The sequence below is a fragment of the Lipotes vexillifer genome, unplaced genomic scaffold (genome assembly GCF_000442215.2).
Source record: "Lipotes vexillifer unplaced genomic scaffold, Lipotes_vexillifer_v1.1 scaffold466, whole genome shotgun sequence".
In the NCBI taxonomy this organism is placed as follows: Eukaryota; Metazoa; Chordata; class Mammalia; order Artiodactyla; family Lipotidae; genus Lipotes; species Lipotes vexillifer.
The window spans coordinates 1,541,874-1,568,673 of NW_006796103.1; the positions used below are offsets into that span (position 1 = coordinate 1,541,874).

At 42.7% G+C, this 26,800-nt stretch overlaps 2 protein-coding genes across 2 annotated transcripts in view; one reads left to right on the forward strand and one right to left on the reverse strand.

Moving 5' to 3' along the window:
- Nucleotides 1-20,745, forward strand: part of IPPK (inositol-pentakisphosphate 2-kinase) — a 50,865-nt gene extending 30,120 nt beyond the window's left edge. The window contains exons 10-13 of the mRNA XM_007468167.1: nucleotides 2,133-2,297; nucleotides 3,043-3,145; nucleotides 17,688-17,767; nucleotides 20,520-20,745. Coding sequence (XP_007468229.1) covers nucleotides 2,133-2,297; nucleotides 3,043-3,145; nucleotides 17,688-17,767; nucleotides 20,520-20,745 — 574 coding nt within the window. The remainder of the gene's footprint in view (nucleotides 1-2,132; nucleotides 2,298-3,042; nucleotides 3,146-17,687; nucleotides 17,768-20,519) is intronic.
- A 2,337-nt stretch (nucleotides 20,746-23,082) lies between these two features.
- The window catches only part of CENPP (centromere protein P), a 231,549-nt gene continuing 227,831 nt past the window's right edge, over nucleotides 23,083-26,800 (reverse strand). Inside the window, exons 6-8 of the mRNA XM_007468177.1 lie at nucleotides 24,965-25,044; nucleotides 23,748-23,839; nucleotides 23,083-23,404 (exon numbers count right to left, since the gene is read on the reverse strand). Coding sequence (XP_007468239.1) covers nucleotides 23,274-23,404; nucleotides 23,748-23,839; nucleotides 24,965-25,044 — 303 coding nt within the window. The 3' untranslated portion in view covers nucleotides 23,083-23,273. The remainder of the gene's footprint in view (nucleotides 23,405-23,747; nucleotides 23,840-24,964; nucleotides 25,045-26,800) is intronic.

Here is a 26,800-nt window from a genome sequence, read left to right on the forward strand (position 1 = left end):
AAGGTAGGCCTGGTGGGTGGGCTGGGTGCAGGGGGAGCAGAGCCTGTGGCATGGCCTGCGAGGGTCCTGCCTGGCCTCACGGAGCTTCTGTGGGAACAGCCTCAGTCTCGTCAGGGCTCCCCAAAGCTGGGCCTCCCTGTCTCTCAGCCCCAGGTGGGGATACTGCCTTTCTCATCTCTTATCTGGGTTTATAAGTTGCAGCATACATTTGGGCTATAGGGTTTTCCCTAAATATCGTCCCACACATCTGTGCATCCTCTGTGGTTTGCTGAGTGTTTTCACTACATTGTCCTGTTCCATCTCATTGCAACCCTGGGGATAGGTTTTCCTTGGCCTTTTTCTTAGATGGGAAGAATTGAGGCCCGGAATGTTGCAGTCCCACAGTGCAAGGCCCTTTAGGGCAGGTGGGTGGCCTCAGTGGGTGGCAGTTTGCAGACAAGTTGTGAACACAGACGTGAGGGACCTGTGGCTCTGGGTGCCTCCTTCTCAAGGCCCCATTCCTCACAGACTCGCTGTGGGCTGACTTTGACTCAGTGGGCATCCAGACTTAAGGGCGATCCGGTGACTGATTTGGGTTTTTGCCATGAATGTTCATGGCCTCCTGGTTTGCCACCTTTGTCACCTGCTGGCGGGCTCCACAACACATTCAAGTATGTGGCATGCGGAGCCATAGCCAGGAACTTATTTTGAGGGGCCAACCAGGAAGATTCAGATTATTCAGTTTTTCTGCTGATGATCCCTGTGGGTTCTCAGAGCCTCTGAGGATGGCCATAGGGGTGTGACATAGGAAGATGGTAGCCCTGCTCCTGCGTGGATTTTAGGTGCTACTGTTTTGCCATACAGCTTCCTAGGCACAAATCACCCTTCTTCTGTCCCCCATTTCACATTTTTCTTAGTACAAATGAATTTTATGGGTATTTTTCTTGTTGCAAAAGTGATACCTAGTCATTTCAGACAATTTTGGTAAACTTACTCCCATATTTGGGTACTTAACTGCTTTTAAGTAGATGGAACGTGTTTGGAAGGACACACAGATGGACACTGGTCTCTGAGGCACTGTTGACACCTTGGACTTTTCTTCCAGACCTTCCCTGCATATGTACACAGACATAAACCTGACCCATGGGATGTGCAATGTGTTCTACATACTATTTTGTGACCTGATATTTTTGCCTGATTAGTATAAATCTGTATCTATATCAGCAATTGTATTTTTTTTTTTTTGTGGCACACGGGCCTCCCACCTTTGTGGCCTCTCCCATTGCGGAGCACAGGCTCCAGATGCGCAGGCTCAGCGGCCATGGCTCACGGGCCCAGCCGCTCCACAGCACGTGGGATCCTCCCGGACCGGGACACGAACCCGTGTCCCCTGCATCGGCAGGCGGACTCTCAACCACTGCGCCACCAGGGAAGCCCCAGCAATTGTATTTTTTGAAATTTTATTGACCATGAGGTAGATATTCCACTGTACGGATAGCCTGTAATTTTAACAAATCCCTTCTAGCTGGGCCTATGCACTTGCACTCTGTCTTACATGACTGAGCATGTTTTGCCAGAGGTGGGGGAGGTCAGAGATCAGAGTGTCAGAACTGCACATGGCCACAGCTGCTCCCTGTGACTCGGACCCATACTCATATATTTGTTCATAGGACGTGGCTGTTTCTTTGAAGGGTGGGATAAATGAGCTGGGACTCTGTCTCCCCAGCCCTCGAGGCCCCCGGTGCATGGCAGGGGCCCGAGAATGCTCGAGTGTGGAATGGACCTTGTTTCCGCACCATCCCTGCCGTGACAGCTCCCTGCTCAGTGTGGTCACTCATATCTCAGCACGTGCTGTGGCTCTGGGCTCCACAGATGCAGTTTTGGAGATGTCACCGTGGTCGTTTTAAATTTTGTGCCTTGTCTTATTTAGACTGAGGGTCATCTCTCTAAACTCAGATCTGGGCTGGTGTGATGGAGGTTGAAGGATGTTGAGAGGAAGGAGAGGCACAGAGTGAGGTGTGGGTCACCTGCCTTTCTTTTGTGCCTAGTCCTGAATGTCCACTTGTCCCAGCCCCAGCAGCTCCGTGAGGCAGGGTGCGGCCTGTGCCCGCCACCTTCTTTAGTCCTTGACAGTAAACCTCTCATTTTCCCCTGATGTTCTTGGTAGGAAAAAACACCCCGGAGCGCTCAGGGTTACCGAAGGGCTGTCTTCTGTACAAAACCCTCCAGGTGCAGATGTTGGACCTGCTGGACATCGAAGGCCTCTACCCTCTGTACCGGCGGGTTGAGCGGTATCTGGAGGAGTTTCCTGAGGAGAGGTGAGGCCCAGGTCCAGGGCTCCCCTGCCCTTTCTGGGCCCACATGGGGCCCCAAGCAGCCCTGAGGGCAAGATGGGGATGAGGAGAGCAGGTCGGCCCAGTGGGAGGACAGCATTGGCCTCCCAGGAGGATGACTCACCCCAGCTACCTCCCCTCCCTGCCCCCAGATGCCAGGCTCGGCCCAGAGATTCAGTGCCATGTGAAGGATGACCAGGGTCCTGTCAGATCAGTGGTCACTTGCCCATTTCTAGAAAGGAAAAGCACATCTTGTGAATCTGACAACCCCGCATTAGGCAGCTCCATGTCCTGAGTTGGGCTGAGCCTGCAGGGGGCAGTGCTGCTCCACAGCCAGTGAGCCGTGCTCACCCAGCCGCCGCTGGGCTTTGGCCTTCAGGCACTGCCTTGTCCATCTCCTGGCCATCTTGATGGGGGTTGCTAGGGTCCACACCTGTGGCATGTGGTGGAGGCTGGGGCCATTGCCCAGGGATGGCTTCGCTTCCTCCCTAGCACCCCTTCACTAGCATCTCTTACCTGGACACCATTTGTCATAAACAAGAGACGTTCAGCCTTGGCTCTCCTGGTTCTGGTTTTGCAAGACACTTCATAACGAAGTTTAGCATTAGGAAGAGATGAATCCATTAATGTTCTTTAAAACCACATGTATGATTCTTAAACTGCTAACAGTTTAACAAACGATTTCCAGGCAGCTTTGTTATCCTGTTTTTTTTTGTGCTTTGTCCTTCAGAAAAACATTGCAAATAGATGGGCCTTATGATGAAGCATTTTACCAGAGGCTGCTTGATCTTTCCACTGAGGATGATGGCACAGTGGCTTTTGCACTGACAAAGGTGGGTAGATCCTTCCAGAAACACGCTGCATGCTTCTTAGGCTCTTAACACTAACTCGGGGTTTTCCTAAGAAGTGTTTCCCAGTACCTACCCCTGATGGTTAAAGCAGAAAAATTGGGGATTAAAAAAACGTGGCTAAAGTTTCCCCCAGATGGACTGGGCCAGGTGGTAATAACGTTACTTTAGCTTCTAGGAAGCATTTCCCTGTGTTCACTTGGCTCCAGGCCACCCTGGGCCCAGCCCTCTCTCCACCCTCCCTGTACTGGGGTCCAGGACCTGAGGCCACTGCTCTGTGCTTCCTTCTTAGCAGCCTTAGAACAGGCTAGCGCCAACCATTCCTCTCCTTACAGCCCTCAGTGGGACTCCAGGCCCGGACCCCACCTGTGGTTGTGTGTGGTTGGCTTCCTTCCTCCCCATACCTCAGGCCAAGGGGCACCCTGGGAGAATCTCTTAGGGAAGAGGCCTGATCCTATTCTTTCCGGTTCTGTAAAATCGGAATTCAGGGGCTCCATGAACTTGGATAGGAAAAAAATTACATCTTTGTTTTCACTAACCTCTGGTTGAAATTAGTGTTTCCTTCCATTACGAATGTGGTAATGACCACTGTGTGGTCAGCAGGACCCCCAACTTTGCCATTTAGAGAAATCAGACCTTTTAATTTCACACTGTAGTTGCTACAGATATCTCATGATATCTTTATATTCTTCACTCCTGAGATTTTGTTATGTAATACTACATAATATATTTGTTTTAAAAAATAGTTTGGTATTTGACATGGTCAAGCCTCTATTTTTTATTTTCTGCATTTAAAAATGTTATTCTGGGGCTCCCCTGGTGGCGCAGTGGTTGAGAGTCCGCCTGCCAATGCAGGGGACACGGGTTCATGCCCTGGTCTGGGAAGATCCCACATGCCACGGAGTGGCTGGGCCTGTAAGCCATGGCCACTGAGCCTGCGTGTCCGGAGCCTGTGCTCCACAATGGGAGAGGCCACAACAGTGAGAGGCCCGTGTACCGCAAAAAAAAAAAAACGTTATTCTGAGAGGGATCCATAGGCTTCATTGGGCTGTCAGAGGTTTTGCTAAAATGGTTAAGGAGCACTGTTCTAGTGGGAGCAAAGTGACAAAAAGGTAGGAGCAAAACAGAGTGACCTCCTTCTCTACATCCTCTGGGCAGCTGCCCTGGAGCCCTTAGTTTAACTGTCCTGGTCCTGACAATGTGTCTGTGGTTCTCACTTGTTAAAAGTCCTCACTCTTGTCCTTGGTTGGGTGCTCCCTCCCTCCCAGGTTGGATGCTCCCTCTTCTGCAGCTGTTGGGCTTTTGAGGAGGTCCCCTCCAAAGCCAAGGGCCCTGAGGGAATTAGCTGAGGTGCTTGGGGATAGAGCTGTCCTCAAGGTGGGGAGAGACCCAAAAGGGAGCCTCTATCGGAATAAAGTGACGGACTGCCCTGCATTGTCTGCAACTTGGGTACATTGATTTAGGAATAAGTATCAGTATTCCATTTTTCAAGAGAAGAAGCATAGGACTTTACTTCCTTTTTTACACATTCTATATTTTTCAAAATTGTAATAAATAAGCATGGATTACTTTTTAATTTTAATGCAATTTTTAAACCTCATATGTAAACATAATCTTGTAAGAGATTCAAGCAATCATTACACAACTATGAGAATGACTAAAATAGTAACATGGAAATAACACTGAATGCTGGTGCAGAGAAACTAGATTTGCAGAGCTAAACATGCATGTGCCCTATAACCCAGCACCTGCACTCCTGGGCATTTGTCACAGAGAAGGGAAGACTCAGGCTCACCCAAAACCCTGTACAGGAGTGTTCATAGCAGCTTTATTTGTGATAGCTAGAAACTGGGCACAACTCAAGTGTCTGTCAACAGGTGGCCTACAACAGGTTACATAAACTGGAACTGTTGAGCAGTAAAAAGGAATGAAATCTCAATACACACAACAACCTGGGTGAATCTTCAGAGAAATGTGCTGAGTGACAAAATATCACACACTATGATTCTGTTTAAATGACATTCTTGAAATGACAAAGATGAATGGTTGCTGTGGGATGGGGAGGAGGTGGAAGGAAGGGGATGTGGTTATAAAAGGTCAACAAAGAGGGATCTTCTGGTGATGGAACTGCTCTGTATTTTAACTATGGTGGTAGATGCATGAACCTACATGTGTGATAAAATACATATACACAACACACAGGACTACATGTACAACTTGGGGGATTGGAATAAGATCATGGAGTGTATCAATGTCACTATCCTGGCTGTGATATTATACTATATAGTTTTGCAAGATGTCACCATTGGGGGAGACTGGGTAAAGGGCACTCAGGATCACCTGCATGTGAACCTACAATTATCTCAAAACAAATAATTTAATGAAAAAGATTCAAGCAGTGAGTATATTGTCTGGGAAGATCCCACATGCTGCGGAGCGGCTGGGCCCGTGAGCCATGGGCGCTGAGCCTGCGCGTCCGGAGCCTGTGCTCCGCAACGGGAGAGGCCACAGCAGTGAGAGGCCCGGATACCGCAAAAAAAAAAAAAAAAAGTGATGTTATTCCTGCCCAACTAATAGGTGTCCACTGTTAACAGTATGTATCTTTTCAGAACTTCACACTAACACTCACACACACACTCACTCATACCATTTGGGGGATTATCCACATTATACGTGTTCTTCACTAGCTTGCATTTAACCTAACATGGCTTGAAGTCTGTCTGTGTTGGAATATAAGGGTCTGCCTCTTTTTTTGTTTTAGGGATTTAGGTTCTGTTAGTTGGAATCTGAAGAAGGTGGATGTGAAGCTGAAGCTGGGGGAGCAGGTTGAGAATATTCCTAGGCCACAGACTATTGAAAGTTCTTTCATGAATACTGTTTATCTAATTGAGCTTTGTACCTCTGATGAAATGAGAGAGGTGCGAATGTTGTATTTATTTCAAAGCTCAGGAAACTGCAGCCCAGTTTAATTCTTCCTTTCTGACTATCATTTAGTATTCTGTAATGGGAGTCAGCAAACTTTTTCTATAAAGGGCCAGACACCACAGCTCTTATCCCAATCTAGAAAACTGATACTGGTGCACAGTGGCTTGGAATGGGCTGCAGGGGCCCATACGGTGATTGCTATGGGCAAGGCACAGGAGTCTTATCTGGAAGGTAGAGGAGGGTGTATCCAGGGGACCTGGTTTGGGGTTGACAAAATGTGTTTAGGGCTTCTTTCCAAGTTCTGCTTTTACATGATCTCTGGACCCCTAAACTGATGGTTCTCAGTCCTAGCAGATCCAACACTCTTTTTCTATAGCAAATACTGTAACTCCCCCTTTACTATCTTGAAATGAAATTCATAGATAATATAACCTACCTAAACACATCTTAACTGTAGTATAGTTTTTTTGTTTTGTTTTGTTTTTGTTTTTTTGCGGTACGCGGGCGTCTCACTGTTGTGGCCTCTCCCGTTGCGGAGCACAGGCTCCAGACGCACAGGCTCAGTGGCCATGGCTCACGGGCCCAGCCGCTCCATGGCATGTGGGATCTTCCTGGACTGGGGCATGAACCCATGTCCCCTGCATCGGCAGGCGGACTCTCAACCACTGTGCCACCAGGGAAGCCCCTGTAATATAGTTTTAACTGTAATATAAATGGGGAGAAAAAAAAAGGAAAGTATTTTGTCATAAAATAACATGTATTTAAATTAAAAAAAAAAAAAGCAGGGGTGGCAGAGAGTAAATGCTTTAGGCTTTGGCCATCTGGTCTCTGTTGTAGCTACTTAGCTCTGCCATCATAGCTCAGAAGCAGCCAGAGACAAATATAAATGAGCATGGCTGCATTCTAGTAAACCTTTATTTACAAAAACAGGTGGCAGGCTGGATTTTGCCCCTGGCCTGTAGTTTGCTAACTTCTGTTCACTTTTGCTTGTTAGTTTTTATATTCATTTTTTTCTCTGTTGGTTTGGGAGTTAGACATTCTGCTACTGTCATTTTTCTGGTTACTTGTTCAATTTGACCATGCGTATTTAAAGACTAAAATTAATAATTTAACCCCCACTCCCACCCCAACACCTGCCACACAGACACTTTTTGGGTTAGCCAAAAAGTTCATCTGGGATACTTTAATTCCAGTTATCGCTCCCAACTTATATGCAGTTTTGTCATATAAGTTTTTGTCATATAACTTTTCTTGGGTGTATACCTAGGAGTGGAGCTGCTGGGTCAAGTGGTAACTTATGTTTAACTTTTTCAGGAACTGCCAGACTATTTTCCAAAATGGCTGTACCATTTTACATTCCCACCAGCAGTGTACAGGGTTCCAGTTTCTCCATATCTTTTACAGAACTTGTTACCTGCCCTCTATTTGTCTTATTCTGTTTTTTTTTAAAAAAATCGCAATTTACAGTATTATTTTATACAGGTATTTGTTTAGATCTACCACGTTTACCCATATCTTTGCTTAACATTCTTACATCTCAGATCTTTCCTCTTTTTCCTATAAAAGTTTTATTGTGATGTTACATACCATACAATTTACCTGCTTAAAGTATGCAATTTGGTGGTTTTTACTATATTCACAGATATGTGTAAGCAGCATCACAGTCAATTTTAGAACATTTTCATCACCTAAAAAAAATTCTGTAACCTTTAGCCGTCATCTGCTTATCTCCTCATCCCCAACAGCCCTAAGCAACTACTAATCTACTTAAAAAAAAAATTTATTTATTTTTGGCTGCATTGGGTCTTTGTTGCTGTGTGCGGGCTTTCTCTAGTTGCGGCGAGCGGGGGCTACTCTTTGTTGTGGTGCGCAGGCTTCTCATTGCGGTGGCTTCTCTTGCTGCGGATCACGGGCTCTAGGAGCGCAGGTTTCAGTATTTGTGGTACGTGGGCTCAGTAGTTGTGGCTCGCAGGCTCTAGAGCACAGGCTCAGTAGTTGTGGCACACGGGCTTAGTTGCTTTGCAGCATGTGGGATCTTCCTGGATCAGGGCTAGAACCCATGTCCCCTGCATTGGCAGGCGGATTCTTAACCACTGCGCCACCAGGGAAGCCCCCAATCTAATTTTTATCTCTATAGATTTGCCTATTCCAGATATTGCATATGAATGGAATCATTCAATAGGTGGTCCTTTATGACTGGCTTCTTGCACTTTAGCATAATATTTGCAAGGTTCATGTGTATTGTAGCAGGTATCAATACTTCTTTTTATGACTGAATAATATTCCATTGTATAGATATACTGTATTTTGTTTATCCATTCATCAGTTTGATGAGCATTTGGGTTGTTTTCACTTTTTGGCTATTATGAATAATGTTGCTATAAATATGTATATAAATTTTTCTAGTTTTAACTGTAATATAAATGGGGAGAAAAAAAAAGGAAAGTATTTTGTCATAAAATAACATGTATTTAAATTAAAAAAAAAAAAAGCAGGGGTGGCAGAGAGTAAATGCTTTAGGCTTTGGCCATCTGGTCTCTGTTGTAGCTACTTAGCTCTGCCATCATAGCTCAGAAGCAGCCAGAGACAAATATAAATGAGCATGGCTGCATTCTAGTAAACCTTTATTTACAAAAACAGGTGGCAGGCTGGATTTTGCCCCTGGCCTGTAGTTTGCTAACTTCTGTTCACTTTTGCTTGTTAGTTTTTATATTCATTTTTTTCTCTGTTGGTTTGGGAGTTAGACATTCTGCTACTGTCATTTTTCTGGTTACTTGTTCAATTTGACCATGCGTATTTAAAGACTAAAATTAATAATTTAACCCCCACTCCCACCCCAACACCTGCCACACAGACACTTTTTGGGTTAGCCAAAAAGTTCATCTGGGATACTTTAATTCCAGTTATCGCTCCCAACTTATATGCAGTTTTGTCATATAAGTTTTTGTCATATAACTTTTCTTGGGTGTATACCTAGGAGTGGAGCTGCTGGGTCAAGTGGTAACTTATGTTTAACTTTTTCAGGAACTGCCAGACTATTTTCCAAAATGGCTGTACCATTTTACATTCCCACCAGCAGTGTACAGGGTTCCAGTTTCTCCATATCTTTTACAGAACTTGTTACCTGCCCTCTATTTGTCTTATTCTGTTTTTTTTTAAAAAAATCGCAATTTACAGTATTATTTTATACAGGTATTTGTTTAGATCTACCACGTTTACCCATATCTTTGCTTAACATTCTTACATCTCAGATCTTTCCTCTTTTTCCTATAAAAGTTTTATTGTGATGTTACATACCATACAATTTACCTGCTTAAAGTATGCAATTTGGTGGTTTTTACTATATTCACAGATATGTGTAAGCAGCATCACAGTCAATTTTAGAACATTTTCATCACCTAAAAAAAATTCTGTAACCTTTAGCCGTCATCTGCTTATCTCCTCATCCCCAACAGCCCTAAGCAACTACTAATCTACTTAAAAAAAAAATTTATTTATTTTTGGCTGCATTGGGTCTTTGTTGCTGTGTGCGGGCTTTCTCTAGTTGCGGCGAGCGGGGGCTACTCTTTGTTGTGGTGCGCAGGCTTCTCATTGCGGTGGCTTCTCTTGCTGCGGATCACGGGCTCTAGGAGCGCAGGTTTCAGTATTTGTGGTACGTGGGCTCAGTAGTTGTGGCTCGCAGGCTCTAGAGCACAGGCTCAGTAGTTGTGGCACACGGGCTTAGTTGCTTTGCAGCATGTGGGATCTTCCTGGATCAGGGCTAGAACCCATGTCCCCTGCATTGGCAGGCGGATTCTTAACCACTGCGCCACCAGGGAAGCCCCCAATCTAATTTTTATCTCTATAGATTTGCCTATTCCAGATATTGCATATGAATGGAATCATTCAATAGGTGGTCCTTTATGACTGGCTTCTTGCACTTTAGCATAATATTTGCAAGGTTCATGTGTATTGTAGCAGGTATCAATACTTCTTTTTATGACTGAATAATATTCCATTGTATAGATATACTGTATTTTGTTTATCCATTCATCAGTTTGATGAGCATTTGGGTTGTTTTCACTTTTTGGCTATTATGAATAATGTTGCTATAAATATGTATATAAATTTTTCTGTGGACATATTTTTACTTTTTTTGGGCATATACCTAGGAGTGGAGCTCAGGAGCTCAGGAGTTTCAGGAACTGCCAGACTGTTTTCCAAATGGCTCTACCATTTTACATTCCCACCAGCAGTGTACAGGTTTCCAGTTTCTCCATATCTTTGACAACACTTGTTACCTGCCCTTTTGTTTTTAGCCATCCTGGTGGGTATGAAATGGTATCTCATTGTGGTTTTGATTTGCATTTCTGTGAAGACTAAGAGGATTTTTTAACGTGCTTATTGCCCATTTGTATATTTTCTTTGGAGAAATACCTATTCAGGTCCTTTGATCACTTTTTAATTATGTTATTTGTTTCATTGTTGAGTTGTAGGGATTCTGTATATTGTGGATAGTAAGCCCTTAACAGATATATGATTTGCAAATATATTCTGTCAGAGACCTTTTCACTTTTTTGATAATGTTCTTTGTTGTAAAATATTTGCAATTTAAAAACTTTATTTGTTCATTTGAAATATAGTTGATGTACAATATTATGTTAGTTTCAGGTATACTACATAGTGATTTGACATTTGCATACATTATGATATGATTACCATGATAAGTCTAGTAACCATCTGTCCGCATACACAAAAAAGTTTTTAACTTTGATGAGGTCCAGTTTGTCTGTTTTTCTCTTTTGTTGTTTGTGCTTTTGGTGTCATATCTAAGAATTCATTGCTAAATCCAAAGTCATGAATATTTTCCCGTTTCTTCAAAGAGTTTTATTAGCTCTTAAATTTAGTTCTTTGATCCATTTTGAGTTAATTTTTATATATGATTTGAGGTAGAGATCCAACTTCATTCTTTGTATGTGGATATTTAGTTGTCCCAGCACCATTTGTTGAAGAGACTATTTTTTCCCATAAATGTATGGGTTTATTTCTGGATAGTCAATTGTGTGCCATTGATATATATGTCTGTACTTATGCTTGTACCCTGCCTTGATTACTGTTGCTTTTTAGTAAGTTTTGAAATTGTTCTTTTGCAAGATTGTTCTGGCTATTAGGAGCCCCTTGTAATTTCATTATGAATTTTAGAATCAGCTTGCCAAGTGCTACAAAGAAGACAGCAGAGATTGTGATAGGGATTGTGGTGAATCTGCAGATTGCTTGCATATGGCCATCTTTATAATAGTAAGTCTTCCAGTTTGTTAACATGGGATGCTGTTCCATTTATTCAGATCTTTGTTTTTCTTTCAACAGTCTTTTCAGAGATACATTTTGTACTTTGTTAAGTTTATCCCTGAGTATTTTCTTTTTGCTGTTGTAAATGAAGGTGTTTTCTTAATTCCATTTTTAGATTGATCATTGCAAGTGTATAGAAATACAATTTGTTTTTGTATATTGATCTTATAGCTTACAACCTTGCTGAATTTATTAGTTCTAATAGTTTTTTAGTGAATTTCTTTAGGATTTTCTCTATATAAGATCATTTAGAGATAGTTTTACTTCTTCCTTTCCAGTTTGGTTGCCTTTTATGTCTTTTTCTTGCAAACAGCCCTTGGCTAGAACCTTTAGTGCAATGCTAAATGCAAGAACAGACCTGTCTGATTTGTTTCTGGTCTTATTGGGACAGCATTCAGTCTTTCATCATTATGTGTAATGTTAGCTTTGGGCTTTTCGTAGTTATCCTTTATTGGGTTGAAGAAGTTCCCTTCTTTTCTTAAATTGTTGAATGTTTTTATCATGAAAGGATGTTGGATTTTGTCAAATGTCTTTTCTGCATCAGTTGATATTTATTATCATGTGTTTTGTTTTTCTATAGATATGACATATTAATTTATTTTTGGATGTTAAAACCAACCTTGCATTCCTGGGATAAACCCCACTTGGTCATGGCATATGATTCTTCTTATATATTGCTGGATTCAATTTGCTATAATTTTGTTGAGGCTTTTTGTGTCCATTCTCATAAGAGGTATTGGTCTGTAATACTGGCCTGTCGAATGAGTTGGGAAGTACTTCAGCCTCTTTTTTTTGGAAAGGTTTGAGAAGGACTGATGGTAATTCTTCTTTAAATATTGATATTTGATAGAATTCACCAGTGAAGCCATCTGGGTCTGGGCTTTTCTTTGTAGGTAGTGTTTTGATACCCAGTTAAGTCTCTTTACTTGGTATAGAAAATTGTGCTGTCTCTTTCTTCTTGAGTCAGTTTTTGTAGTTTGTACCTTTTTAGGAATTTTTCCATTTTATCTAAGTTGTCTAATTTATTGGCCTACAGTTGTTTACAGTTTTCCTCTTCTTGAAGTATATCTTTTAGAAGTTACTTTAGTGAATGTCTTTTGGTAAATTCTCTTTGTATCTGTTTATCTGGATATATTTATATTTTGTCATAGTTTTGAAAGCTATTTTTTTCTAGGTACAAAGTAGAGGTTGATTATTTTTCTATTAGCATTTAACCATTTTATGCAACATTATCTGGCTGTGGATGTTTCTGCTGAGATGTTTTCTGTCAGTCTAACTGTCCTTCCTCAGGAGGTGATTATTTTCTCTATGGTTGCTTTTAAAGTCTCCTCTTTTTAAATTTGACATTTTAGTGCAATGTGATTAGGTGTGGTGTAATTTTAATTTATTCTGCTTGGTGTATGTTGTGCTTTCTCTATTTGTGGATGTGTCTTTTATTAGTTCTGGAAAATCCTCAACCATTTTCTCTTCACATATTTTCTCTTCTCCATTACCCTATTCTCTTCTTCTGGGACTCTAATTAGATATATATATCAGACCTCATTTTTATCGTTTTCTTCAGTTCTACCTTCCCATTCACTGATTCTTTCTTCGCCTGTGTCTAATCTGTTCATTCATTTGTTCAATGAGTTTTCCACTTCATTAGTTATATTTTTAATTTCTCTCAAAGTTCCGTTTGGCTCATTTTCATATCTGTTTGGTATTTTTGATAGTTCCTTGTTGCTTGCCCTCTTTTAAATTCCATCTTTTATTTCTTTAAACAATTTATGAATAGTTATTTTATATTCTGTATCTAAGATACAGTAAAATTTTGGAGGTAAAAAAATCTCTTGTTATTTTGCTGACTCATCCTTGCTGCTTTGTTTGCTTGGGTTTTTAATTATGTATGATTGTGAGCTCATATTTGTTTGATTTTGATCTATGAGAATCTTGGGGACCTAAACAGGGGATGCTTTCCTCCAGAGAAAATATGGATTCTTGACTTAAGGGAGAAGTCTCAGGTTTAGACCCTGTACTCCATGGCTTATTCCTAGAAACCATGCCTGCACTGACATTGCCTACAGGGCAGCTTAGCCTTCCAATTGCTCCTTGCTCAAAACTCTAGTTTCAGCTCCTGTGGGAGTGAGTGTGAGAAGAGGGGATTGGGTTGGGGATTTCCTTTACCTTCTGCAAGCCTAGCAGTGCATTAAAAGTGTTAACAGGGATATCATTGTTTTGTAGGAGGTGCCTTGGAAGTTCTCCATACACCTAAATGTGTTGTTCTCCTTAGTATGGTCATATAATTAATTGTCATTTATTTGGGTATTATCTTTAATTTGTTACTGTTAAAAATGTTTACATTCACATTTTTGTACTTTAACCCTTGTGCACTTAAGCATATCTTCCAGAGTGATTCTTAGAAGTTAAATTGCTAGATTTATTTTTTATAGATTCTGTCATATTGTCCTCCTGAAAAGATTTTACCAATTTATATTCCTTCTTGTAACAGTCGAGGATCCTATTTCCCACACGCCCTCCAAATTACTTGATATTTCTAGTATTTAAAAGTTTAATTTTAATTTTCTAAGCTTTTGTTTCATTAACCATTTGTAATGTTGAAATACAGCACATATAGAAAAGTGCACAGAAAGAGGTAAAGCTCAATGATTTGTCATAAAGAAAACTCTTGGAGAACTATCAGTTAGGTCTGAATATGGAACACTGGCAGCTAATTAGAATCCCTATTGATTTCCTGTACAGTTATTCCTCTTGCCTTTCTCCCTCAAGTTAACTATTGTATTGACTTACATACCTATAGTTTAGTTGTTTTTGAACTTTATTATTACAGAATCATGCATATATCTTGTGTCTTGTTTTTTTTTATGTTCTATATAACATGTATAAGATTTACTCATGTTATTGCATGCATTTCCATATTTTCAGTGCTTTGATCTATTTAAGTGGATATCACCAATTCTACTGTTGATGGATATTTGAGTTGCTCCCAGTTTTGACTGTTATGAATAAAGTTTCTGCAAAATATTCTTGTACAGATCTCTTAGTGTACATGCACATACGTTTCTCTTGGGTATATTCCTAGGAGTGGAATTTCTGGGTCGGAGGTGTGAGCATATTTAGCTTTAGTAGGTACTATGAAATCGTTTTACTGGTTTATATTCCCTACAATAGGCTAGGGTAGTTCGACAGACTAGGGGGTTCCTGTGGCCCCATACCCTCTCTGCCACTGGGTTGTGGGTCTTTTTAATTTTAGCCATTCTAGTGAGTGTGTAATGGTAGCTTATTGTGGTAATGAGATTCAGCACCTTTTCATATGTTTATTGGCCATTTATATTTTCTTTTCCATGAGGCACCTATTTAAGTCTCTTGCCCAGTTTTTTGTATGGTTGTCTTTTTCTTATTGGTTTGAAGGAAATCTTTATGTATTCTGGATAGATGCTCATTGTCAGATATGTGTGCTACAGATATCTTCTTTCACTTGCCATTTTACTCTCTTAATAAAGTCATTTTCAGAAGGGGAGGTCGTAATTTTAAGGTCATTTAATTTACATCTTTTTCCTTCTTTAGCAGTCTTTAAGTTTTATCTACCTTAAAGTCCCACAGATATTTTAGAAACTTTGTTTTGCCTTTCACATTTGGTGGGTACCTTCTGCAATTGATTTTTGGTATGGCATGAGGTAAGGTTTTATTTTCATATGTGGTTGTCCTAGAATCATAGGAATTGTCCTGATCACTCTAGAGTCATAATGAATCTTGATACCCAGTAGAGTAAATCTTTCTACTTTCTTCAGGAATGTCTTTCTTTTAATTAATGCCTTGGCTCTTCTTGACCTTTTGCTTATCTGTATAAATCTTAGAATCAACTTGTTCAAAAAAAGAAACAGACTCACAGATACAGTGGTTATCACTGGGGAGAGGGATGAGGGAGAGGCAAGATAGGGGTTGGGGATTAAGAGGTACAAATTACTGTGTATAAAATAAATAAGCGGGCTTCCCTGGTGGCGCAGTGCTTGAGAGTCCGCCTGCCGATGCAGGAGACGCGGGTTCGTGCCCCGTTTCGGGAGGATCCCACATGCCGCGGAGCGGCTGGGCCCGTGAGCCATGGCCGCTGGGCCTGCGCGTCCGGAGCCTGTGCTCCGCAAATGGGAGAGGCCACGACAGTGAGAGGCCCGCATAACGCAAGTATAGCCAATAGTTTATAATAGTTATAAATGGTGTATAACTTTAAAAAGTTGTGACTCACCGTGTTGTACACCTGAAGCTTATATAATATTGTACATCAATATACCTAAAAAAAATTTTTTTTTAAAGAATGAACTTTGTTCAGTTCTACAAGGAAAAGCAACAACAGACCTTTTGGGATTTTGATTGATTTGGCATTAAAATGATGACAAGAGTTGACATCCATACAATATTAAGGCTTCCAACATGGGTGTTTTCTTTTTATTAGGTGTTATTTAAAGTCTGATAAAACATTTTATGATTTTCTTTAGAGAGATCTTATATTTTATTAGATATATTAGATATATTCCTAGATATTTGATGGTTTTAGATATAGATGGTATCTATATGGATATATAGGAATGTAATTGATTTTTCTACTTTGACCTCTTTATCTGTCAACCTTGTTGAAGTCACTTACTAATTCTAACAATCTATAGCTTCTGTTGGATTTTCATTATATATAATATATATATGATTATATATAATCATATTGTTTGTGAATTTGATTTTTTTTCTTTCCGATCCTTATACTTTTCACTTATTTATTTTGTTTTGCCTAACTGCATATAGTTAATTTTTGTTCCCACTCTCAAAGAGAAAGTATTTACCATTAAGTAAATTGTTTGCTGTAGGTTTTTTTGGGTGTTGCTTAGTTTATTTTTAAAATAACCATTATCAAATTAAGGAAGCTCCCTTCTATTCCTGATTTGTTAAGAGTTTTTATCAGGAGTGGGTGTTGAGTTTTTCAATGCTTTTTGTTTCTGTTGAGAAGATCATGTGACTTTTCTCCTATTTTCTTTTAATGTGATTACAGGTATACCTCAGAGATATTGTGGGTTTGGTTCCAGACCACCACAATAAAGCAAATATCTTAATAAAGCAAGTTACATGAATTCTTTTGTTTCCCAGTGCATATCAAAGTTATGTTTACACTATATTAAGTGCACAATAGTATTATGTCTTAAAAATATATATACATTAATTAAAAAATACTTCATTGCTAAAAAATGCTGACCATCACCTGAGCCTTCAGCAAGTAATCTTTTTGCTGGCAGAGGGTCTTGGCTCGATGTTCATGGCTAATGACTGTTCAGGGTAGTGGTCAGGGTGGTGGCTGCTGGAGGTTGGGGTGGCCATGGCAATTTCTTAAAATAAGACACCAGTGAAGTTTAACACATTGGTTAACTCTTCCTTCCATGAATCATTTATCTGAAGCATGAAATGCTCTTTGAAAGCACTTTACCCACAGCAGAACTTCTTTCAAAATTGGAGTCAGTCCTCTCAAACTCTGCTGCTGCTTTATCAACTAAGTTTACATCATATTCTCAATTCTCTGTCATTACAGCAATCTTAGCAGCATCTTCACTAGTAGATTCAAGAAACCACTTTCTTTTTTCTCATTCAGAAGAAGCAAGTCCTCATCCAGTAAAATTTGCTCATAAGATTGCAGCAATTCAGTCACATCTTCGACTTCAGAGTCGAAACACCTGGGTTTGAGTCTAGCCTAGCAGTGCAGAGTGGACAGGTTGTTCTATGTCTGTTTCCTTATCCATAAACTGGGACACTAGCAGTGCCTGCCTGTGGGGTTGCTGTGGGGATGAAGTGAGTTAACACACAGTTGGTGATCCCTCTGTTTGCAGTGTCATTCATGAAGCTTCATGACATTCTAGTGTGCTATGTGATCTGGGGACATTTTGTTGCTCTAAGCAGGGCCTTGGTGTGTGTCTGTGTGCTGCTATCTTGAGGTATAGAGTGATACGCTCAGTGCTGTCAGTGTGGCTAGCACATCAATAGCTGACGCCACTTACTGCTTTTTCTTCCAAGGTGGGCTGTGATTGTCTTGCCGAAGACAAGTCCTAGGTCCCAGGTTTTGGAATCAGGGTCCATACACTGCCTGCAGTGAGAGTTCAGAGGGCAGCACTGGCCTCTAATGAGCTCTTCGGGACTGGGTCTTCCTAACCCACCCCCAGGTCTGGGACCAGTTCTTGGACCTCTCCAGTGGGGAAGGGTGTGTGTGGCGATGCCATGGAGCTGACCTCTCCTTCCCCTGCAGGTTCAGCAGTACCGGGTCGCCATGACTGCGAAAGACTGCTCCATCATGATCGCACTCTCTCCTTGTCTGCAGGATGCAAGGTGAGGCACCTGCTACTGTGTCGTGTGTCCTTGGTCTAGCAGGGTTTTGTGGATTGGCAAGAGAGTTGGTGTCCCTATATTTAGAGAGGCTCTGGCAGGATCATGTTTATTAATAGAGGCCTATTTCCAAGGCCTACTTAATATTATGGGGATTATTAACTCTTTTAGAAGTTTGTAATACAGTCAAAAAGATATTATTGAGAATAATTTTAAAAGCTTGTTCATTCAAGTTTACTATTATTTTCTAAGAAAATATCTCAAGGGCTTGGATACTGTGGTCCAAATTCCTTTCTCTCAAAGAAAACCCCAAGCTACCATCATGGCTCAGAGGCCCAAGAAGCTGTAGGTTCCTGTGGGCCTTATTTTTCCTCCTTTTACCTGATGTGCCGACCTTTATAGTCATTTCGAAGCCTTTAAAACAACATTCCATTGTTCTGCTTCCTCTTTGCAGCATCTTCTCCTGGACATCATTATCCAGTCCCCTCTCTGCCTTTTTTAGGAATTCAGGATGAACCTGATAATCTTCTCTCAGTGATTAGATGCCATCTTCAGCATTGATCTTCAGGGTGCCAAACCCCACACACAGTTTTTTTTGTTTTTTTTTGTTTTTTTTTTTAAGAAGATGTTGGGGGTAGGAGTTTTTATTAATTAATTAATTTATTTTTGCTGTGTTGGGTCTCCGCCTCTGTGCGAGGGCTTTCTCTAGTTGTGGCAAGTGGGGCCACTCCTCATTGCGGTGCGCGGGCCCCTCACCATTGCGGGCTCTCCCGTTGTGTAGCACAGGCTCCAGACGCACAGGCTTAGCAGTTGCGGCTCACGGGCCCAGCCGCTCTGCGGCATGTGGGATCCTCCCAGACCAGGGCTCGAACCTGTGTCCCCCGCACCAGCAGGCAGATTCTCAACCACTGCGCCACCAGGGAAGCCCCCCCCCCCAAGTTTTGCAGAATGTTTCACAATCATCTGATGTGTGTTCCTGGGTCAAGATGATCTCATCACTGGCTGCCAGCCACCCGTTTTTCTGATGCTTTTGAACTAAACATTCCCAGGAGTCCTGCTTCCTGCCAGGCACAGAATTGTCCACTTTCTGATAGGAAACACGGAGGGACATTTATAGGGCATAACTGAAATATTAAACAAAACAAAACAAAAAAACGTTGTTCTATTTAGTTGAAAACTCTCATTATCCCCTAAGAAAATGCCCCCAGTGGTTAGTGACAGGAATCCATTTGGATTAAGCAGTGTTGTTAGATGAGAGAAAATCACACAGATGTGATTATCTATTGCCCTTCCTGAAGCAAGGATGCAGTCAGGATACAGAAATGTGAGGGGCTGAGGGCCAGGAGTCCTGACACCCTTGACCAGCTGCTCAGCAGAAACCGACATGGTGGGAGAGGAGCGGGGACACGTGTCTAGAAACTTCTAAGCCATGTGATCACCAGTCTCATCCCCAGGGCAGAGAAGCATTTCAGGTGTCAGGAACCTCAGGCCTGGGCTCACTGGGAGCTTGAGGTCAACAAACGGTCAGACTCTCCTCAGCAGTGGCTCTTGGGCCGTGCTCCCACCAGCCTCTGCGTGATGGACTCCTCTCTTTATTCATGTCATCTTATTGGGTGTTGGTTCTGATGTGATGTGAGGTATCCTATAAAATGTGCAGCCCTGTTGAGGGCCAGAGATGTTCACTGTCCCAGCCCCGCTGTGTGGAGCCTTGGGTTTCAGGCCCTGAGACTGAGACTCAGAAGCAAGACCTTAATTTGTACACATGTTCTCTGCTGTTCAGGAGGGAGTATAGCTAAGACCCCAGCAACTGAGCCAGGGATTCCTTTTTCCTGTAAATAGTATTTCTGAGCAGGAATTGAGCTAGAGTCTAGGCCTTGATTAGGCTCATTAAATAGGAATGTTTTATCTGCCTTCCCTCTCCCAGGCAGGAGGTTTTGAAATTGGTATTTTGTTTGCTTGTTTTGTTTTTTTAATAATTTTGAAATCTAGAAGAGTAGTACACATGGAGAAACCAGGACCCCTGAATACTTCTCTCAGGCTAAACTGAGCTCATATAATGTATTTAACCAATCATTTGGATGCATACTATGTATTAAGCACTCTGAGAGCTAAGTGATATATATAGCAATCTTAGTACAAAATTCAGAATTAGCCTGAAAGTGTTTTTTAAATACAAGTAATTGTTCATATTTTATTATAAGCATACAACTATTACAATATTTAGAAAGACCACAACTAAACCCTGAGAAACAAAACACCAAACACTGCAGAAATAATTTGAGAATAAAACGTGAGACTAGATCTCTCTCTCCAAAAGTGAAAAAGTATAAAGGAGCAAGAGTTTCTCACCAGACGCTAAAGGACACGAAAAGAGAAGTCTGTCCTCAACATTTTAGACATTTGGCTGTTGAATAGCCAGATCTACTTTCCCCATTTTCTTAGGTTTTGTAATACTTGGCTCACGATAAAGTAACTTTCTTAGCATTCGTTTATACTACTGGGATATGGTGAATATCAATCGAGTATTCTACATAATTGCTTTTCCATCTTTCTGCACATTAACTCTCTCTTGTCTGGTGCGCTGGCGGGTATCACAGTAGTGTACGTGCCTCTCTTGCAGAAGCTTCTAGCACTAGTACATACAGTTGGCATAGACAGATGGAATGCATATTGATGCACAGAATGGGTGCTCTTTGAGTTGGGTTGAGAGGATTTGGGAGGTTTGTGTATTCTGAAATTGCTCTTTTGCTTCCAGCTCCGATCAAAGGCCCATTGTCCCTTCATCGAGATCCAGGTTTGCCTTCTCCGTGTCTGTGCTGGATCTTGACCTCAAGCCCTATGAGAGCATTCCTCATCAGTATAAACTGGATGGCAAGATAGTCAACTACTATTTAAAGACTGTACATGCCAAAGACGCCACCGTGATGTCAACTAGGTTCAAGGAAAGCGAAGATTGCACATTAGTTCTCCATAAGGTCTAACTTTTTTCCTGTAGTGGTTTTGAAACTTGAACATAGAATGTGAAGGTTGAATGATAGAGTTTCTTTTGTGTTGGGTGACTTTTGGCTGTGAATGTTTTTGCTTTTCAACCCCTGTTCAGGTGTAACTGCCTCTGGGAGACACAGAATGGAAGAGCACTAGAGACATCTTCCAGGACAAGGAATGTTGGACATGAGCCCAGCAGTGTGCTGTGTCCAGGAGGCCCCTCTGGGCAGTTCTCCCTTTCCATGCAGGGCTCACGTCTAATCTCTAAAAAGCCTTATAAGACACAAGGTTTGGATCTCCTACCACCAGAATCCTAACACAGAAAACTTGAATTGTCACATATACCTTAGAGTTTGGACTTTTAAGAAAACACAGATACTACTGGAACTTTCCCAGCTGAGTTACTTGGTCACTTTTCCAATGCAAGCCATGTGTCAGCACAGGTTTAGTGGTTCCCTGCTGTGGAGAGCAATAAGTTGTTGATATGGACATCAGTTTTGAGCAGTGGACTCGGAGTCCCTGTGGAGATGCCATACCCACTGCTCTGCACAGGGTCAGCAGGGAGCGTGGCACTCAGGGCAGGGGTTGACACCACTCATGCGAGCACTGACTTTTTTTTTGTGCTGAATGATTTTATCCTCTTTAACTTTAGGGGAGACAAGGTGTTCTTTCCCACCTGAAATTGCTGCTGGGGGAGCTGGAAGCAGAGCTGCAACTCTGAGCTGCTGTGCCCAGCGTGGGTGTCATGGGGTGGCTGTGCTCCTGCCAGCTCTGGGTTCCTGGCATTTTTGGGTGTTTGGGAAACCTCAGCTACTTCTGCCAGAGCCAGCATCGAGTTTTCCCTCCTTCCCCATACCTGTTCCTCCCTTGGGTTTCACTAAGATCTGTGGTGTTAGTGGCCTTGAGTGGTGCTGGACCACCTCCCCGTCGGGGCTGCCCAAAGCCCTGCTTCCGCAAGACTCCTGGCTGGCACTAAGAGGGTTCTTGTTGGGGTCACCAAAAGTGTGCCCAGCTGCTATGAAAACCGTTGGGAATCTTGGCTTCAGTTTTTTATTCTATGGTAGGTTGTATAGATTATTTATATCATCATTTTGAGGGACTAATGAAGGCTTATTGTAATATAATATTAGTGAAACCATGGGATTGTATGAAAATACTACACAAAAAATAAGAATATTTTGCTGATTGTAAATTTTTGTGGGGAATTTTGTGATAAATTGAGAATTATGCTTATTAGAATCAAGCCAGCTCGTCCAGATTTTATTCTCCAATTCTGTCCTATCATTTACTTCTTACTACCATTTACCACTTACTACTTACTTCTACACTCAGAGGTTCAAAAACATATTCAAATGACACACACCTCTCATTCATGTGGTGTGTTGGGGTACAGGGGCTTTGGAGATTCCACTCATAGGGATGTGCATGGAGCCGCGTTCTCATGGGCAAGTTGCAGGCTCCAGAGTGCATGGAAGTAGGCAGCTTCCAGAGTTGTTTTGGCCTGAGGTTCCTTGTTGCTGGCCTGGGTTGAGGATGGTCTTGGCCAGGGTGTGCAGAGGACCCTGAGTGCCTGTGTGCAGAGCTCTGGAATGCCAGCTCCTCAAGGAGGTGGGCTGGGTAGCCTCCTGTTGCCTGTCCTGGCTGGTCTGGACTGCCTGAAAACCATCACCCTCTACTTGGGGGGAAGAGGTGATAGATGAGTGTCCCCTGCTAGAGGGTCTTGACCCAACTCTTTGCTCTTCTCACACTCCACCACGGCCCCTGCTCTGAGGCTTTCATTTGATTGAAACAATGTTTTCACCCATTCTACTTTAAACTGGCAACTCAGGTCAGTGCAGCACTTAGACTCTGGGGGACTTTAATGAAAACACTGTTTCTTCTGTGCAGAGGGACCAGGGGTGCTAAGGTCCTGTGTGAAGGGACAGTGCCATATTTGCTGTCTTACTGTGTTTTTTTATGCTAACCGCTCTACTTTTTTTGTGGAAGACCAAGAAGAGTGAATGTCAGAGGACTTGCTGCTGAGAGGTGCTGTGAAAGCCTCCAAGTGCTGCTTTCCAGAGCCAGGAGGCGAGGAGGGTGGTGTGGCTCCCCAGAGGTTTCTAAGGAATGTCTAAGAGATGAGGCTGCATTGGCAAGCCCTCCAAGAGTCCCTAGGTGGTGGGTGACAGGAGGAGGGCCGACCTTTGAGATGGGCTGGGGCCACCTCTGCCCTCATATTCATACCAAGGGGGGCGCACAGTGGCTCCCCACATCCCAGGGTGGACAGCCACTCCTGTACTTCCTCAGATGTTGAGTTTACTTTTAAAAATACACTATATGTGTCACTTGTTTGGTATTTTGAATTTAAATAACTGTATTTATTTTTCATGTCCTGACAACTTATATATAATGTGCCATAACTGCATAAACATGTTCTAGAGGTAAGGTTTCTAAGTGGAAAAGAGCAAATTTTTATATTCAATAAAATCACATGCCTCTAGGTGCAGCATCTTACTTCTACGTGTAGTTGTTCACTGTTTGGGAACTAGTTGCTTGCCTCTGTGTGAAGTGATTTAATCAGACTTTCCAGAGTGGCTTCAATGCCCAGCACGCCCAGTAGGGTTCGGAAGCTGAGAGGAGCAGTTTCTATAACTCCGTTCTTGTCCAGTTCCAGGGCTGTAAAGAAAACAAACTGGGTAAGAAACTTCACCGAGACAATGCCCTCATTCTCTGCTGGCCACACTGAATGGGAAGGCAGGACGACTGAACCATGACCTTGAACAGAGCACTTACCCAAATGCCTGAGGCAGAGACATTGAGCACTCACCCTAGGAGGGCCGTGGGGGAGCAATCCCCCTTGCCTGTGCTTTTTGAGTGATTATGGACAAAAATATTTTGAAAACTGATTTAAAAAGTACATTAATGAAATTTTTGACTTTTGATTCTTGCCATATAAACCCAGATGAAATAAGTAGGTGTCTGTATTGAGCATAGTGAGAAATCACCAGAACATCCCTACCTTGCAGCGGCACTTTGGTGAGAAGATCCAGCTTTGGCAAAACCTTCCCTTCTTCGTCTATTTGTATCCTCCAAACAATTACTAGTTCAAACCTGAAAGAGGTAAGATGCATTGCTAAGTGCTCTTGAAATCAGACTAAACTGTATGCAGCACCTGCCTCTCTCTCTAGAGGAGAGGATGCCCACCCAGGCAGGAGTGCTGCTGTCCTCCCAACCATCCTTGGAGTTCTTGCCCTTCCCCAAGGCCATGCTCGGACTCCCCTGACCCACAGATGAAGAGAGAGTATGGCCAGTTAAACATGAAAAGATGTTCAACATCATGAACAAACAGGAAAATGGGAACTAAGACCATAGTAAGATACTGTTTTGTATCCACTGCATATCAGTGTGATCATACAAATGAAGTACAGGATATAGAGCAATAAGAGCTTAAATATTACTGGTGGGAAACATAAATTGATAAACTACTTTGAAAAGAATTTGGCAGTGATAGCTGAATCTGCCCTATGACCCAGGAATTTCACTTCTAGGTATATGCCTAAGAGAAGCTTGTGTACTTGTGTGCCAGAGGACATGAACAGGAATGTTAGAAATAGTGGAAAATAATGAATAACCCAAATGCCCAAGACCTGAAGAATGCAGAAATACATATATTCACCTAATGGAGTATAAGCACTGAAAATCAATGAACTACAGCTACATGCACCATCAGAGGTGAATTTTGGAAATAATGTTGAATAAGGCTGGTTCCAGAAGCTTATATAACTACAACACCATTTTAAGGCTTGGAAACAAAACATCTTTAGGCACAGGTCACAGAAGCACATCCTGTCCATGTGCACATAAAGGTGCCCATGGTGAGTGGAGGGAGACCCAGATGAGTTCTCCCCTCACTCAGTGCTTGCTGACTCCCCACATTTCTTGAAATAAGTTGGTGAAAATAGAGCTCCACCCCTTGTGGCCTCCCCTCCTTGGCCTCCTAAGGACCCCAGCAGTGAGACTGGCACCTTTTCCTTACAGACCCCGTCTGTGTTTACAGTCCCCACATGGTCCCCCTTGTGCTCTCCTGCCATTGGCTGCTTATCTGTTATGACTCCAGACATATCTCAAGATGTCAGTTAGGTGGTTTACATTTGTTTTCTATTTGTAATCCTCATTTTTAACAGGAAACAACCGTCTGGGTGTTGGGGAGGGACTTGGTGGGGCCTGTGCACTCACCCTGGTCGGCTGGGGTTCCTGATGCCCATGCAGCTGGAGGAGGCCCCCTCTGAAAGGTGCACAGCCTCTGGGTACTTTTCCTGTGGGGAGAAGAAACGGTTAGAGAAATCTGTGGGGCTCAGGGACGCTGTTCCAGGTGACTGAAAAGAAGCAAGAAACCCTTTTCAGGTGTGTCTTGCATTCCCTGAAAGCCTTTAATTTTCAGGTGTGCCATTTTCTCATCCAGGCATCATGGCGTCCTGGCCATGGCCGTCTCCACTCCTGCCTTCTGTGGTCCTCAGCACTGCCTGTTCTAGATCTCCACTGACACACAGCCTCCAGGATTCCACACCATCAAGTGCCCAGTGTTAACAAGTTACACAACTCCATTCTGATTTCACTGGCTTGTCTACCCAGGGCCCCACAGCGTTTGGCAGACCTGCTTCCTTTGTGTCTTGTGACCTGGACAGCTTGAGAAGGCTGGTCAGGCATGCCGGCCAGCTGACCCACCAAGGTGATGCTAATCGTGATGACTGAAGTGAGGTGCTGTCTGCCAGGTTTCTCGTTGTAAAGCAAATGTTTTTCTCTAGAGTGCTAGCATTTGGCCTTAAAATCCTTTCAGAAAACTGAGGCCTGTGGGCTGGCCCCCACCACAGTGGATGCTTCCACCATCTGTCCTCACACTTGCTGCCGAATGGCCCTAGCCTGCATATTGGTAACTGTGGGCACTTGGCTCCTGCACAGCCAGCGCGGGGCCACCTGGACTCTCCCAGTGACCTGTGTGTCTCCCCCAGGCATGGTGTCTGGCTATTCTGGATAACAGGGTTTCAGGGAACATGCTCTGCTAAAAGTTAGCTTCATGATGAGATCGTGTACCATTTTAGAGTCAAAAGTATCCTCTCTAAAATGGAAATGAAGTTGAATTTCACGAGTTTCTAGGCTTGCAACTCCAAAGTAGGGTTGGCTTTTCCCTCCATGTAATGTAATAGTTCTGGAAATGTCTGCTGCTTTCTATTATTTGTAGGGGGCTCTGGGAACCTCTAGTATTAGATTATTAGATCATTAGATCATTATTGTAGATCATTAGAATAACAAAGCTTTGCAGGAATCTGAACAGAATGTTCATAACAAATAGAGTAATGAGTGGCCCCATCTTCTCAATTCTTGGAAAAACTTATTTTTGTTTGTTCTTGTGAGAACAGATTGCGGGGTTGGGGTGATATGATAGAGACTAAAAGTAGGCTCCACAGTAAGATTCTAAGTTCCAAAAGGGTCAGCTTTTGAGAGACACATTTTCTTTCCCTCTTCTCACAACGGACACCTGGATTGATGCTGACATCACATGTAAGCCCAGCCATGTCCCAAATCCAAACCCAAACCCAGCCATCGTGGCTGCCCCAAACCTCAAGGAAGGAAAGTGAGGTGCGGCTTCCTCTGAGAAATGTCTGGTCTAGCAGCCAGTCAGAGAAACCCCTCCTCCTGCAAGAGAAGGGGCAGTGCTGGAACTGTGGGTGAGCAGAACTTGCCTGCTTCAGAGGATGGGGCCTTCCTGAGGATGCAGGTACTTGATGGGCTGAAGAAAATCAGCTCCTGTCAAATGAGGTCTTGTGGGGACAAAGATGTGTCATAACCTTTAAAGGGCCAGCCACATATCAGTGAGTTTGTTGCCAGCGTGTGAGGCCAGTGCTCTCAGACCCCTGTGTGAGAAAGATGCTGATGGAGCGAGAACACGTCCAAACACCAAGCCATTCTGACCAAAGCCTGGGTTGGGCCTGGTTTAAACTTAGATGATTTCTAATTTCAGCGAAATAGTTTTTATGAGAAAATGTATACCTAAGTTTTTCAAATGGAAAGAGT